Below are 15809 nucleotides of genomic sequence, written 5' to 3' on the forward strand. Positions count from 1 at the left end.
ACGTTGCGTAATGTAAAAATAAGCTAATGCGTTCCATTTACCATAGTGGCAACGATTAAGTACGTTGTACGTTGTAAGTTTAGGAATTATACGGATAGAAGAAAATACAAACATGAGTAGACCTACTTAAAAAGCCTTCAATGCCCTGCGCGTCCAATACAACAATAGATTCAGGATGCTGTTGGGACTGCCTCGTTTTTGCAGCGCGTCAGGTATGTTCGCGGAGGCGCGTACGGACTGCTTCGGTGCGATAATACGCAAAAGAACTGCCTCCCTGATGCGTCGCGTGCGAGACAGTTCCAACAGCCTCGTGCGCCTAGTTTTAGAGTCGCCTGCTTGCGCCTTCTGGAAACATTGGGACAATGTACATATGGGATCCAGTGGGTTAGTATAGGTTTAACTAACATAGGCTTAAGGGAATGTACTCTAACACTATGGTCATTAGTCTGAAATAAAATATATTGATTGATTGATTGATTAAATTATATTGAAATCAATTTTTTAACATGCAGATACGTCTGCGAGCGATACTCCAAATTTTATATTAAAGGAAAAAATTGAAAAAGTTACACTGAAAGATTTGCAAGGTTCTGGTAGGCTTCCGTAGCTCAATTGGTTAAGAGCAACGCACGGATTGCGGAGGTTGCGGGTTCAAATCCTGCCGGAAGTGTAACTTTATCCATTTTTTCCTTTAATATAAAATTTAAATTATATTGGTTTTTGTTGCTTCATAGTCTCATATATCCACCATCCGACATATAACCGAACCGATTTCGATTTTCATCGTATCAAAAGATTTGCTTAGGTAGTAGTTCTTAGTAGGTACCCTACCTAGGTTAATAAATGCTGTGTATCTGAAGGTTAATTCGCGTCCGGTAGATCGCAAGGATGCCCAATCTAAGCAGCACTATCCACTCGTAAATCGTGAAAACAGTAACCACTTACAACGTACCTATATTAAGTGCACTATCGACGGTCTATTTCTGATAAAAGTAATAAAACATAAGGCCTCTTACGCTGAAAGCCAATTGCGGCGTCGTGCTAACACAGGTTGTTTTTGTTTTATGTTTTCTGTATGATGGAACTGTCTCTCCAAAATAGAAAATCTTAGTCTTATTATATGGAAACAGTCCTAATGATACTTAAGATTACGCGAATAGATTAAATTAGCAGATAATTTCTACTTCTACCAATTTTCACACGTCCACTGTAGTAGATCGCAGTGTTTATACGTAGATACATTATTGTCAATTTTCTACCTGAATAGTCAACTTGTAACCTGTAAAAGACTCGTGAAAAACTACAAGTGTGTTAAGTGGTTAAACGCTGTGGCTCTAGCTGTTAAGGTACAATTGTCAACTTAAATAATAAATAATAATAAATAATAATCCTCTCGTTAACTCCCGACCTCGCGGCGTCGCGATTATCGGAAAACAATTCGCACACACTTCAGGGACGCCCGCGCCCGCCGCCCCGACAACAAATGTGCTGCAATATTCTGCATTATTAGGTACTCATTTTTTTTAAACATACATTAAGTAAATGTGCTGCAATTTACTCCATTTCTCATTAGTTTCTTTTCGTTAAAATACTTAGGTAAATGATAAATGTAGAAAAACTAGCTTGACTGGTATATTTATATCATCAAGACACTTAATATGATAATTTGTTTCTTATTGCAACGAGATGAGTTAGAATAGGTACCAGTCCATTGGTCAATTAAAGTGTGTTGCTGTAGGTGTAGATTACCTACCTGTTAAGTTAGTAAAGCCTGACCAGGAATATATGATCACGCGCCATGTTGCGGAATTTCACTGGAACTAATATTTTCATACTATACTGAACTGTCACCCTATACATGAAAATAACAGCGCCCTCTTGACAATGATCATGTATTCCTGGTCAGGCTTTACCTATAGTCGTGGTACTTATTACAACCTCTTTATGCAAGCAATATAATGCAAATAATAATAATAAAAACACTTGTTTATGAATGTGAAAGTACCACACGGAAATCAAAGATTCCAGTAGCGAAGTACCACTCAAACGAATTATTTGTACAAATGATATGGATATGGACTGGCCATCTGCATATCGCCTGATGTTGGTAATGCGACCTCGATCTGACCACTTTAAACATGCATGTTTTTTCCGTTTGTACTCCCAGCCGGGATAGCACATGATTGGCACGACAGTATTTCGCCGCGACATAGACTACCCGTCCCCCTTTAATTCATACAGTTCGTAAAAGACGGGTAGATCTCGCGGCGAGATAATGTCGCGCCAATCATGTGCTTGGCCTACTGCAAGTCTAGCAACACTATAAACTGGCCATCCGTGAATCTTATGCCTTTGCAATAGGGTTTGCGAATTGTCAGTTAACAGTTTGAACGATGGTACGTACAGTCAAGTGTAAAAATATGGGTGCACACATCATACTCAAAAATATGTCCCATAGCTCTTATGTCAGCGAATTAAGAACTATATATGGGACATATTTTTGAATAAGTTATATGCGCCCATATTTTTACACTTGACTGTACCTATTACCATTACCTATTTATTTTACAAGGTCTTTTATCGAAAGTAGGCATAATGGGTAAAATGAGTCATGCATTACAATATGATAATCGATGCATCTTCCTTCCGCATATAATGGTATAAGGCCATTAGCCGAGTTAGGAAGCCAAAACACATGTGGGCGCATTGCGAGGGTCATGGCTTCTATCTATTCACAAACCGTATTTTTTGTTTCATTAGTGTCCAAAATTTAATTTGATCTTTACATTCGTGATTCGTGTAACGCTGACGACACGTCCACGATTAAGACCTGTGCACCGGATGCGTGCGCGTTGACGTGCACGGTGTGCAGCCTTTAACACGCTGTCAGCTCAGCAGCATTTTTTTTTTCTTTTTTGGCTGGCAGCAGCGTCCTATCTGCCGTAGTGTGGACGCTCTGTTCGTAATAATACGGGACTCTGATTGATAATAACCGTGCCTAATGAGTACGTCCCCTCATGAATACTTAATACTATTCGTCTGTGACTGAAGAAAATGGCAGCATCCGTGACAGTTGCGCCGCCGTCACAAACGACGAGCTGCCATTTTATAGTCAAAAACACATTACAATCTTTGTAATTTACCATCCACTAGACTGGCAGGCCGCCAGTAAAATTGATTAGCTTTTTAAACATGATTTATTTCACGCAGAAATTACTCAGAATAACGACCACTTTTATGACATATAAGACACTAAAATATTAACTGTCTCTCGTTTCAGCAATAAAAATGCAAATGTGACACTATAACAAACTTCCAGGATGTGGATGGATAAGGCTTTAGTCTAGTTCTAGACTTGTCTGAAGCTAAAGGCCGTTCCATCGGTTTGCCGCTGTCACATTTCGCAAGAAAGAACGGGAAAGATCATGCGCGCCAAGTGTCAATTTTGATCAAATTTTGTCGATTTTTATTTATTTTAAAAACGTTACCTTACAATATCGAAATTCGAAAGCTATGAAATTTATAATTATTTTAAGATTGTTTTTTCTTCTTTTTTTGTTTATAGTATCACATAATAAATAACCGAGTAAAGTTTGATTAAAAGTCCGAGTTAGAGATTACTTTGGGAAATAATTGTATCGAGCGAAGTGTCATAATTCGTGTATCGGAAGCTATGTTATTAAAGATAATATAGTCAAGAACTAATATATATTTTTCCCACGTCTACGAATATCAACGAATCTTAGAAAAACATGATCATATAAGGAGATTTTTCGCCTTCTGGCTCAGGGAACCGCCTTAAGGTGTCTCAATAATCGAATCCAGCATCCGCGCCTGCGCTAAGGGCGGAACGCCAAATCTCAGTCGGGTCCCAGTCCCACTTGAATCAGAGAAGTTCGGTTCAACCGCGTGGGCGCGCGGCCTTGCGGTTATAGGCTTTATTGTGTTCTGGCAGGTGTTATAATAGATGACATAACTACTTCCTATGTCGATTGATTTTCGACACACGAGTTTGTTTAGATACTAATGTAAATATTTACATTTCGTCATTAGCAGTGCTGCGCGATTTTACTACAAACATGAGGATAAAGTTTGAATGGTAGGTATGTTTATTTATAGTTTTTGATTCGTGGTCACCGTTGAGGAAATAGCTTATTGTGGATTTTGTATGTTTGAAACGAAAATATCGCGAGTGACGCGATTCCTGAAGGAAACTATGCAAGTGAATGAATCAATGCCCAACGTGCGTCACAGTTATACAGTCGCTTCCTTAGAAACTATTTGATTTGCACCCCACGCGATTAGTAATTCTCTACAGTGTAGCAAGTATTAGGCGGGTCTTCTCATACAAAATAAATATATTAGATTAGATTGATTACGTAAAGCAGTGGTTCGATCGAGTGTCAACTGATAATGATTTTTATCTTAGTGCAAAATGTTCAAAAGAAAAGTTTGCACACTTAATGACCAATATTTGAGTTAATTTCTCCTCCTACAGCAAATTTCGCCAAGTTTCATATGTCCCTGGACTAAATAAGATATCGGATTGACCTAAATAATAATTCCTAGGTTGGCAGCGTTCTTATCGTCCCTGTGTCACTTGGCATTGGCAGTCTAGCGTACAATTCGCTGTAGGTACTGGAATTATTCCTACCTACCTCCATATACCCGAAGCTTCCAAAACCAGACTTCTAAAAAGCTTTGACGTCTCAAGCGTTCACAGCTATTTTTGAAACTTGGTTGAGAAATTTTGACAACAAATTTTCAGAACATTGTGAAACAGGCCACAACAGACGGAAGCAAGCTGAAAGGAAGTGGCCAATAGAGTCGCGTTTGATCAGCCGAGCCCTACATAAAACGACGACCCATATACATATACCATGTCCATACTTGCACTCTCACACTCGTCTGGTTTCGATCCAAAAATATCGATATTGGAAGTCGTTATGAATGATGTGTTTACGTTGTCGACTTTATCAATTCATCAACTGAAACTTTTTATCAATTGATCTAAAAAATATGGACGTCGTCGCTATATTACTTTGCTATATAAAGATAATAGCTTAGCTAAGTAGTTTTGTTTTAGGTATATTTATCGTACGTAGGTCTATTCTGTTACCTGCCTTAATTTCCAACGTTTCGCTTTCGAGACAAGTTTCACTACCTACTCATGGTCACGGTCACGGAATAATTCAACTCCCAGTAAATAATCGAATTTAAACTATCGTGAGACATACTAACTTTTCTCCAAGTCCTAACCCTGGTGTGTCTGTAAGAGGGGCGAAGCGAAATATTGCCAGTCTTATTAAGTAGGCACGATGCAAAAAGATTTGGTACCTTCTTCCAACAATAACAATTGACAATAGCAATTTAATAAACATTTTTGCAACAACATAAGATTCATCCAAAGTGTTGCTGTTAGTAGTTCTGTTTTAAAACGTAACATTTGCTTTCAGCGTCGGGAAGCTGAACCTGGTGGATCTGGCGGGCAGCGAGCGGCAGAGGAAGACCGGCGCTGGCGGCGAGAGGCTCAGAGAAGCAGCTCGCATCAACCAGGCGCTGTCATCGCTGGGAAATGTGATCTCAGCACTCGCTGAGAACAGCCCTCATGTGCCCTACCGGTATGAGTACACAACTTCTATTGTGAGACGAGTCCCCTGAGCCGACTTATAGTATGGGAAGGGAGCGCGTTGCCGAGCCATAAGAAGCTCCTGTAGTTTAAAATTTCCATTGTTCATCCCAAGGGTCTGCACACTTTTTCACCCGTTAGCACAGCGCTTTCTCTACGCGGGCCGGATTGTATAGAATTTTTTCCTTTTCGCGGCCCAAATTGGCATGCGAGTGCCAGTACTCGCATTAGGTACACCAGGTGGGAAATCATAAATGACGTGTTTGTTCGTGTTACAGGGACTCGAAGCTGACACGTATCCTGCAGGACTCGCTGGGCGGCAACAGCAAGACCATCATGATCGCGGCAGTAGGGCCGGCCGCCTACAACTACGACGAGACCATCACCACGCTGCGATACGCTCATCGAGCTAAAGGTATTTGAATTATTTCCTAACCTATTTGTTATTACCTAAAAAACTGAAAGTCAACTCGTAAACCAGGCAGTTACCAAGAATCATGTCTGTTACCAATTTTACTGATAAAAGGTCCTCATTACAAACGTCCTCATACGTCATTAAGTTGATGTTGTGCCTAGATACTCCTGATTTTCGCGCCGACTTCGTGCTGCAAAACCATAATTTCATTAAGATTTGATACCCTTGTAAGTTAGTAACTAAGGATATTTTCAAATTTAACATGTGAAACATCCTATAATATATGTATATGTATCCTAATTCTAAATGGTATGATTCTTTGACAGCGATAAAGAACAAGCCGATCCGCAACGAAGACCCGAAGGACGCAAAACTGCGCGAGTATCAAGCGGAGATCGAGCGTCTAAGGGCTCTCATCGAACAACGCAGAGCGGCCGAGAAACGTCCGCGCCGCCCGCCGCGCCCCGCGCCCGACCCCGAGCCAGGTCAGTCTCGCCCTCTCGCTCTCTCGCCCTCTCGCCCTCTCGCCCTCTCGCCCTCTCGCCCTCTCGGCTCAACTGCTGATCGACCCCAAAGGTAGTCAGAGGTTCGGCGAATTGTTCGACGAACGCTAGTATATTCTTCTGTTCTACCTCAAGTCTACCAGCTCCTGAAGATCTGTTAAATCTATGAAAAGGTCGACCCCAGATAAAAAGTTTGACAGCTGAAGAAGATGGCAGTATACAACTATTCACCTATACATTGCCATGTTTTGTGAACTTTTGTAGTACTTGATCTTAACCGAATCGTTAAATGCCAACTTTTGACAACCAGTATTGATGCATAACGAGCCCGGGCCGTACAGCTCTATCTACATCAGTTGTCAAATTCAAACCACGATACTATTAATATTGTAACTAGTTGGTCCTTGAATAGTTAACAGGTATAACGAGCACTCAAGCTACAATGAATCTCTATTGTACTAATTCCTCTAAAAAATAAACCTTTAACACGTTTTTTTCTTAGTTCCAGCAGAAGAAGACACGATAGACACCGCCAGCCTCGAAAGCGAGCACATTCTCGCCGAATCCACCATCGAGCAGGAAAAATGCAAGACCGAAGAGCTCGAGCAACAGATCCGGCAACTAGAAGACCGACTAGTCTCCGGTGGGGGCGATGGGGACTTGCTAGATGATCTACGTCAGTCCCGAGCTGTGCTCGATGCTAGGAATATGGAGATAGCGGAGAGGAAGAAGAGGGAAGTTGAGATGCAGCAGAAGATTGATTTGGAAGAAGAGACTACAGCGTCGGTTACGCAGACTTTTGCATCGCTGCAACAGGAGGTCGACCATAAGACACAGAGGTAAATATCACTCATTCTAGAGATAGCGTTTGGTGTTAGATACATGGAGATAACGGAGAGTAAGGGAGAGGTGGAGATGCAGCAGACAATAGATTTGAGGCCTTTGAGGGTCCTCCCTCAAATCTCAAAGGCTTTTGCGTCGCTGCAGCAGGAGGTGGATCATAAGACACAGAGGTAAATATCCGTCATTTTATCTGTTACAAGTCTGGTATATAAAGTCAGAGCGTAGCACTTGTGAGACAACAAAGGGAGCGTGAGTGGACGTGAAAGCTCTATCAGTATTTTTTACCATCGGTAAATTTTTGCTATTGCAAAACCTAAGGGTAATAATTTCGTTGCACTCGGTAAGTCGATGCAAAAAAGGTTTGGGCTTGGGTTTGGGTTTTTAAACAGTAGTTTAAAATTAATTACAAAAGTATTCGAATATCCTCACCTACTTTTATTATACTTGTGAACTAGCTACCTCTTGCCAATTTGAGCCAATCATGAGTTATTGTGCGATTTTCCAAGTAGAAATGAATATGTAACTCCTCCCTTTTCTATTCCAGATTAAAGAAATGCGTGACCAAATACGCCGCCCTCCGCGAAGAGATGGTCGAGCTCCGCGAAGCGCACGACGGCGAGCGGCGCGAACATGAAGCCCTACAGGCCGCTTTAGTGGCGGGACTGAGACGAAGACTTTTATTGGCCGATTCATTCGTTCCGCTGGCGGGACGTGCGCAGGTCGCGAGATTGGCGTATGATGATGATCAAGATGCCTGGACTAGAGCTGTACCTGAAAGGTAACCTCTTTTACAACTACTCCTGGTACATTAGGCCGGTTTACTGACGGAAAGTCTTTTACTAGCACATAGTTGAATTCTTATTTATTTATTTTTACTGTCATTTAATATTATACTATTATGTTGAATTCATTTCAGGAATGTGAGTATGACAATATCACAACAATAACCAACACTCGTTTTCAGCGTGGAGCCCCTAACGGTCCGGCCCGTAGCGGGTCCGGGGCGGCGCCCGACATGCGCGGCGGCGGTGGGGGGAGGAGGGGGCGTCCTCCCGGCACCCGCACGGCGCCGCGCCGAGGACCTGCTGGACCTGGCGCCCCTCCCCCTCCCGCCCACCACCAGGGCTTATGTACCGCCCCAGCCTCGCCTTCAGAGGGTATGCCCGACCTTACACAATTTATTTTATACCAATCCCCTGTTCAATTTTGTCTCTTGTTAACAAAAAGTTCAGCATAACAAAAAAACTACAAAAAAAAACACCATAATCTTTATGGCGTTAGGTACCTTGTTAGAGATTTTAGGCAGCAACAGTTTTAGTAAGTGAAGCCAAAACAAAGATTTAAAAACCCTTGATAGAAATTATTTACTCTCAGATTTATCGGAAAAGTTCCTCATTTTTGCTATAACACTCGTTTTGTTCCCAGTCAATGGAAAGCTCCATGAAAAAGTCTCCGGAGCTAGAAGCCCCCGCCCCCTCGGTGAGCTCGCGCAAGGCCAGCGCCCGCCCCGCGCGGCCCGGCACAGCGGGCGCGGGCGCGCACCACCGCCTCGGCACGGCCGGCGTGCGGTAGCCCCGCCTCCACCCGCCACGCTCCAGCTCTCTCAAGCTACATGGGTCATACACTCATTTTCAAACAATACCTTTTACTCCTGAGGACAATAGCGACTACTTACTGTAGGCTTGTGTGACATAGTTCTTTTATCACGCGAGTTAATGTAAGGTTCAATCGGAAAGTCAGGCTTCGTAGCCACTAACTTATGACAGGAGATAGATTGACTTGATTGCGGTGTATGACCCACATTTACTAGCACAGTAAATGGTCCCGTCTCTCTGGAAATGATGGGAATTTGCTACATGAAGGCAAATGTTTCCCCAATGGATGTTTTAGAATAGTAAACCCTAGTAAAAGCCATTTAAACTTAGCCAATCTGACAAAAATCTCCTCCTGTGTACGCTCATTCACTTGATGAAGATGGCCGTATTTTGCTTACATTTTTATTAGACTGGCTCTGTGGAATTAAGTTTCTAGGCTTTATTAATCTAAAAGACCCGTATTAATGTTGTGGTGCACGGAGGATGTCCAGCATTCTGCGTGGCAGCCGCAGCCCTCAGGATAGTGTTAGTCCGAGTATGCGATATTTTTATACAATATGGTTAATGCCAAATGCCCTGCTTAGTCACATGGCTGATCTCTATGCGGGTTACGCCTTTACCATGATTTTATACTCCAGTGTGGGCAGATACTAATAAAAATGCCTAGTGTAGAAATTCTGTCTAACTTTCGAGCTCTTAATTTCCATTTGGGCGTAGTCAATCCAGGTTGTTTTTGTTTTAGAATGATTTTATTTTACGGTTGTTATTTTATGTGAATTTTATTTTACGCTTCACATTAAGTTGGAGCAGGTGATATTAGGTAGTTTGTTACACTTATTTGTATGTATTTAAATTCAATTGTATTGTAAAGTAAAAGAATTTTTAAGATAATTTGATTGTACCAGGCACACCAGCATCTCACGGAGATCCAGGTGCGAGTTCAAATGTTTACCAAAGACGGAAACTGTCCATTCCACGCACTTGTCCCACAATTGTTGATATTACCAGTGATCATGTCCCTTTACTTGTAAAATTCATAAATCGTAAGTGCTTTTGTTAAATTATTATTAATCTAGACATGGTTTCTAGTCAATGATCCTTGTATACAGTTAATGTAAATAGTTATTAGATATTAAAGTATAGATAGTGGTAGCGTAACTAGTTGCAAATGTCGCACAACGCTGGTGCCTTGCGTCGTGTACTCAGTTCTGTATCTAAAATGCTTTATTTTATTTAAAAAAAATGTATTAAGTTCTGCCTTAAAGCCTTCATTGAAGCTGTTTTTATATTGGTGTATTTAATTTATGTTTAAATTATGAACGGAAGAATGGAATCATGTGATATGTATTGAAACCGCTAGTCAGCTGTGCCGCGTACACGCTTATACTCACAAATAAAACAGTTTAAATTTTACCTTCTTTTTTGTGCCTTTAGTACTTATTCCCGACTCTCCTCCCACTCGAGCAAATGGAAATCGACATGTTGTTTACATTTACAGGTTCTTTTAATTAAATCTACATAAAACCGGTGAAATGTTCACAACCCCGCCGGCCAGAAATTATATAAGGTACAAGAAAAAACATTCACATTAGTCATCAATGTTGTCATTATAATGCAAAAATTAGATATTTTGGAAAGGTATGCTCCTAACCGGTCCGAATTTCTCCAAAATAATAACAAAATCACAATCTTGCGCAAGACATTTTATTTAGTCTTTGATCAAGACAAGACATATGACACATGACAGAGACAGAATAGACGTTTCGCGCAAAGATATTTGAGATCATATTTTAAACTGACGGAATTTATAGCAGGGGCGATTTTTTTTCATACATGGAAAACCCAACATGAAAAACCCAGCCCAGCTGGAAAATCAAATATTTATTCAGCAAATAGGCCACAGGGGCACTTTTACATGTGAATTTTTTATTGTTTATAAAAAACAAGCCAGAGCCAATTACTATAGTTGGTCGAGCAAATCTTGTCAGTAGAAAAAGGCGGCAAATTTATAAAATGTAGGCGCGGAGGGATATCGTCCCATAGAAAATTTGAATTTCTCGCCGTTTTCTACTGACAAGATTTGGTTGACCAAGTATAGGTTCTCACTTATAAAAATTAAATATACAAATATCATACAAAGATCAAATATAATTACAATTCAGTTACACACACTAGTACCTACAGCACAAGCCAAGGTTAGTGTGTACTGCCACTGCCTGCAGTCTGCAGACACATTAGGAATGGAATTCATTCATAATTTTTTAGTCTGCTTACACCTGTCGTTGAATTTAAACGTTGGATTCAAATAATTTCTGAACGGTTTGCGCGCCATCACGTTGAAAACAAAACCGTTTCTGAACGCACACTAGGGTTGTACACACGCTTTTGTTATCGACTTATAATTAAGTTGGTTATTTATTCAAATTAAAATAACAAACCAGTAACGTAAAACTTAATCTGCCACTGCTGCTCATACATCACACATATAGATACAGTGTTTTTTAGACCTTTCCACTATTGTAATCGTTTACTGTGACTTTTAGCGATGACTGCTTTTTAAAATTACGATTACTTACAATAATTATTATAATTCTTGGTAATTTATAATTCATTAACTGTACATTCATTCGAATATTTACAATGACCTAGGTGCTAGATGCCGTCCGAGGCATATATGTTTACAATCACACTGGACTAATACAAGAAGGTATTATTTATTTCAATTAAATATTATATTAACTAAATTAAATTATAATAATCTTATAAATTAAAATCCTAGTAATCATTTTATTGGTCCATTTCCACAATTTTGGGAATGATTGATTTTGACGCCTCGGCCAAAATTACAAAATTAGTCAATGCAGCCAAATCCATCTGTGGTGACTATGGTGAATATCATATACGAAGTACGAACGCGTTTTTCATATAACACGGTAACTCTATATTATTGACTTCATCGATAAAGCAGCTTTTAGTTCAATCAGCCTAACGCAGATGATACGAATTGGTCGCATTGGTAATAATATCTGGGAGACCGAGCTTTGCTCGGAAAACAAATAAAAACTCAAAAATGTACGTTTTCCCAGAAAAGACCTAGATCGATTTTTCGCCCCCGAAAACTCCCATATAGCAAATTTCATCGAAATCGTTAGAGCCGTTTTCAGATCCCCGAAATATATAAATATATATAGATAGATAGACATATACAAGAATTGCTCGTTACAAGGTATAAGATAGATAGATAGATATATACAAGAATTGCTCGTTAAAAAGGTATAAGATATAACGAACTGCCTGTTAAAAATCCTCGTATTCTTAACTCACATGTTAATGTTATACTTCTAGAGTTGCATTATTATATTATTAACCACTCTCCAGAATGTAAGCGTAAATCACGGCGCACCTTTGCGAAGCGAACTTTATCGCGACGTTTATGTATAACTCCACACTCGCAAAAGTTTACGGTGAGTTCTCCGTCAAGTTTGAGCCAGGGCTTGAAGATCGACGAACTTATGGTTGTTCCAAAAAATTTTTTATATTATCTATTTCTATTTCTCGTAAACTGATACAGATGTGATGACATATAGGTACTAAAGAAAAAGTGACGAAGCCCTCCAAAATGGCGGAGGCCGGATTCCAACCAGCGTCTTTAGCTATATCGTACCTAAACGCTATGAAACCTTGAAACCCTCAGCCCCGAGACAATCCGACAAAATGCGGCGAACTAAGCGAAAAGGCGTAGTTGGCGTGAACAGTGCGCGAAATCAACGTCAACGTCACACTTCGCGTTTACGGCTGCCTTACACGTAACCTGTAGGCCTAGCACAAGAGCGGTGCGACAGTATCTCGCCTTAGATTTTTTTATCTGCCTTAATCGCTCGAATATTAAAGAAGATGAGAGGCAGATAGCGTTTTTCTATGTTGGCGATGGTAGCGGTAGTCTGTTTATTTATCGTAGCCTTGCATTATTTACCCATTTCAAATTATGGCCATGCCTCTGCATTTTTTACTCATTGTAGCCATGACAAATCACTGTTCCAGTTTTTTTTTACATAGACCGCTAAAAGTACGTTGTAAAAACCACGTTGTGTGCTTTTAATTTTATTATTAATATACAATGCTTTGGATACGGAACCCTAAAAACAATGTGCTATTAAAAAAAGCCACGTCAAAACCTCAAAACAATATTATCGACTTTATCGTATCGTTCCAACGTCAAGCAACGTACATCACTAAAGTTGTAACCGTCGTTCAGATTCAAAAGTTCGGTTGCTTTGTTTCGGTTGCAAAATGTAATTTTTTATACATTTATCAAAAATCTGCACAATTATGTCGGGTAAACTGCAGGACTATCAAGTTTTAGACGTTTTGTGTGGCGGCACGTTCTACAAAGTACGGCACAAGGTCACCAACGACATATTCGCATGGAAGGCGTACGATTGCACTGCGTACTCGAACGAGCAGCTACGGGACGTTGCGTTCGACGCGGATGCAATAAACAAAGCCTGCGGCGGCGCTGCGGCCCTGCTGCGCGTGCACGACACGGTGCTGCATGCGCCCTCGCGCACTCTGTACTTCGTGTTGGAGCACGGCGTCTGGCGCAGCGTCGCCGAGCTCATCGACGCCTGCGACTCCGCCGACAAGTGCGCTTCGGAGGCCTTCGTGTGGCACCTGCTGCTGGAGCTGGCGCGCGCGTGCCGGGCGCTCCGGAACGTTAAACTCTCCGTCCTACGTGTCTGCCTCTCGCCAGCTACAGTTCTTGTCGAAGAGGGCGGTGCAGTGCGTTTGCATTGTTGTGAGCCAGCGGCGGCGCCCGGGGCGCCCACCACTCCCGTCTTGCGGCAACTCGGCGACCTGCTGAGTGCTTTGTGCGCCGCGCCCCGCGCCGACAAGAACTCACAATACAGCGACGATCTCCTCCACATTATCGGTTTCCTCATGGACGAACGGAACTCGAATCTACATCCAGATGTCATACTCTACCACCCTACGGTGCTTGCCAACATCGAAACGTTTTCTCGCCCCAAACATTTGAGTGAATTACTTGTCTCGGTTGATTACTCACATTCCACTTCAGTGAACAAGTGTGACTCCGAGAAGGCTGTGGAGTTGAGTAGGGCCGTGCAGCCTGCGCCGCGGTCGTCGAAAACGCAGGAGAGCCCTATTTACTGCAATATTACTCCAAAAAAATATTGTAATAAAGAAATTTTAGAGTCTAACTCGCCTCAAGGCCAGTTGTCTCCTACTATAGCTGCCTTGGCTCTCGAGCTGCCAGGATTCGTTCCTCGCAGCCGAAAAGCGATAACTGGAGCCCTGACCACATACAATGCTGCCCAGCAAGTGACAGAAAACGCTCTGAGCAAGCAATGGATGTCTCGCCTCATTGCATTGAGACAAAGGGAACACAGTCTCAATCAGAGGGAAAGAGACCTCATTGCGAAGGAGATTTTAAACAGTCCTGCTGCTAAGATAATTTCTCTGAATGATTCTGAGGTGCCAGACAATAGTGAGAGTAATGGGATCACCCTGCCTCCCATGATAACACAAGCAGAGGACAGGCAGTGGGTGTCGCGCCGCCACAGGCGAACTAGCTCAGCGCGCCTCAAAAATCGGCGAAAAACGTTCGCATACGAGGATTTGGACAGCTCCCTGTCCGCTGACAATGGAGACGGCAGCATGATCATCACAGCCACCAAATTCACCAAGGACAACATGCCTCGGAACTTGTTTCCTGAACCGGCTAAGAAAGTTCACTTTACCCCGATCAACCCATTTGCAGAGAGTGATGAAAGTGTGACCTTGACCTTCTATGAGTTAGAAAATGTTGACAAGGAAGGCTACCAGCTGCCAAGACAGCAAGAGCAAGTGGGCAAAGACATTTCTAAGTTCAAATACTTAAATTTAGAGAAGATGACCTCTGAGAAAAGGGCAGCTATGCCCTGGAGCCACTCTTCACCTTCTAAGCAGGCCAAGATGTCACAGACCATATTCTCGGACATCACCAACACTAAAGGAAATTTAAAAAAAACCCCATCAAAGTCGAGCATCACTTCAAAAGGGTCAAGCATCTCAAGATTCTCTATAGCTTCAAGCAAAAGTCAGTGGAGTATGGACTCTAGCAAGGCAAGTGATGGCAGCATCTCTGACAGGACTAGGGCCAGTATCCGGCAGTCCTTAGCACAGACCCCCATAGCCCCTGATGCTAAAAAGAAAAGCAGAAAATCTCTGCTGCCCTTCAAAACGCCATTTAAATTCATCACCTCAACTAAAATTTAGACTAAAATTGTTTAAAAGCTAGGTTTAAGAACTATGTTTGCAATATTAGTGCCCAGATTTTAAGTGATAATTTTATTTTAGTAGTGTGCTAGATTTATACTTTTGATATTTTTTTATTTTGAATCAGTGATTCCTTAAGATTTTTATATTTGGTTGTGGTGTTATAAAAATGAAGTGTACTGTAACCAGAGTATCACTCAGCTAATGTCTTCTGTAATCTGTAAGCAAGTTACCTCTCCTAGTGCTAGTAGTAAGTGCAGCTTCATATTTCTCCAGTTGAAAATTGGATCCAGGTTTGTATTGTTTTATTTTATATTATTTTAATTGTATTATAATTGAGAAACGGACATCAACCCACCCGAAACTTAGAATAGTGAAATTATATAAATGAAATATATAATTATTGTACATTATGTTAATAATGCAACTATGCAGCTTACAATTATGTTGTGCTTTCTTTGCTTTTTACATTTGGTGTAAATTTCTTTATAAAACAAATTGTGTATTTATAATTCTAGAAATAGTGCATCTGAGGAACATAATCATCC

The 15809-nt window shown here is 41.2% G+C and overlaps 2 protein-coding genes across 3 annotated transcripts in view; both read left to right on the forward strand.

The window, feature by feature from the left end:
* Positions 1–10398, forward strand: part of LOC134747008 (kinesin-like protein Klp68D) — a 41054-nt gene extending 30656 nt beyond the window's left edge. For both annotated transcript variants that reach the window (XM_063681537.1, XM_063681538.1), the window contains 7 exons: positions 5457–5621; positions 5908–6044; positions 6371–6529; positions 7050–7386; positions 7935–8168; positions 8355–8547; positions 8816–10398. In XM_063681537.1, the coding sequence (XP_063537607.1) occupies positions 5457–5621; positions 5908–6044; positions 6371–6529; positions 7050–7386; positions 7935–8168; positions 8355–8547; positions 8816–8962 (1372 nt within the window). In that variant the 3' untranslated portion in view covers positions 8963–10398. The remainder of the gene's footprint in view (positions 1–5456; positions 5622–5907; positions 6045–6370; positions 6530–7049; positions 7387–7934; positions 8169–8354; positions 8548–8815) is intronic.
* Positions 10399–13221: 2823 nt separating this feature from the next.
* Positions 13222–15809, forward strand: part of LOC134747026 (uncharacterized) — a 426043-nt gene continuing 423455 nt past the window's right edge. The window contains exon 1 of the mRNA XM_063681576.1: positions 13222–15283. Coding sequence (XP_063537646.1) covers positions 13315–15261 — 1947 coding nt within the window. The 5' untranslated portion in view covers positions 13222–13314 and the 3' untranslated portion in view covers positions 15262–15283. The remainder of the gene's footprint in view (positions 15284–15809) is intronic.

The sequence above is a fragment of the Cydia strobilella genome, chromosome 14 (assembly GCF_947568885.1).
Source record: "Cydia strobilella chromosome 14, ilCydStro3.1, whole genome shotgun sequence".
Taxonomy (NCBI): domain Eukaryota; kingdom Metazoa; phylum Arthropoda; class Insecta; order Lepidoptera; family Tortricidae; genus Cydia; species Cydia strobilella.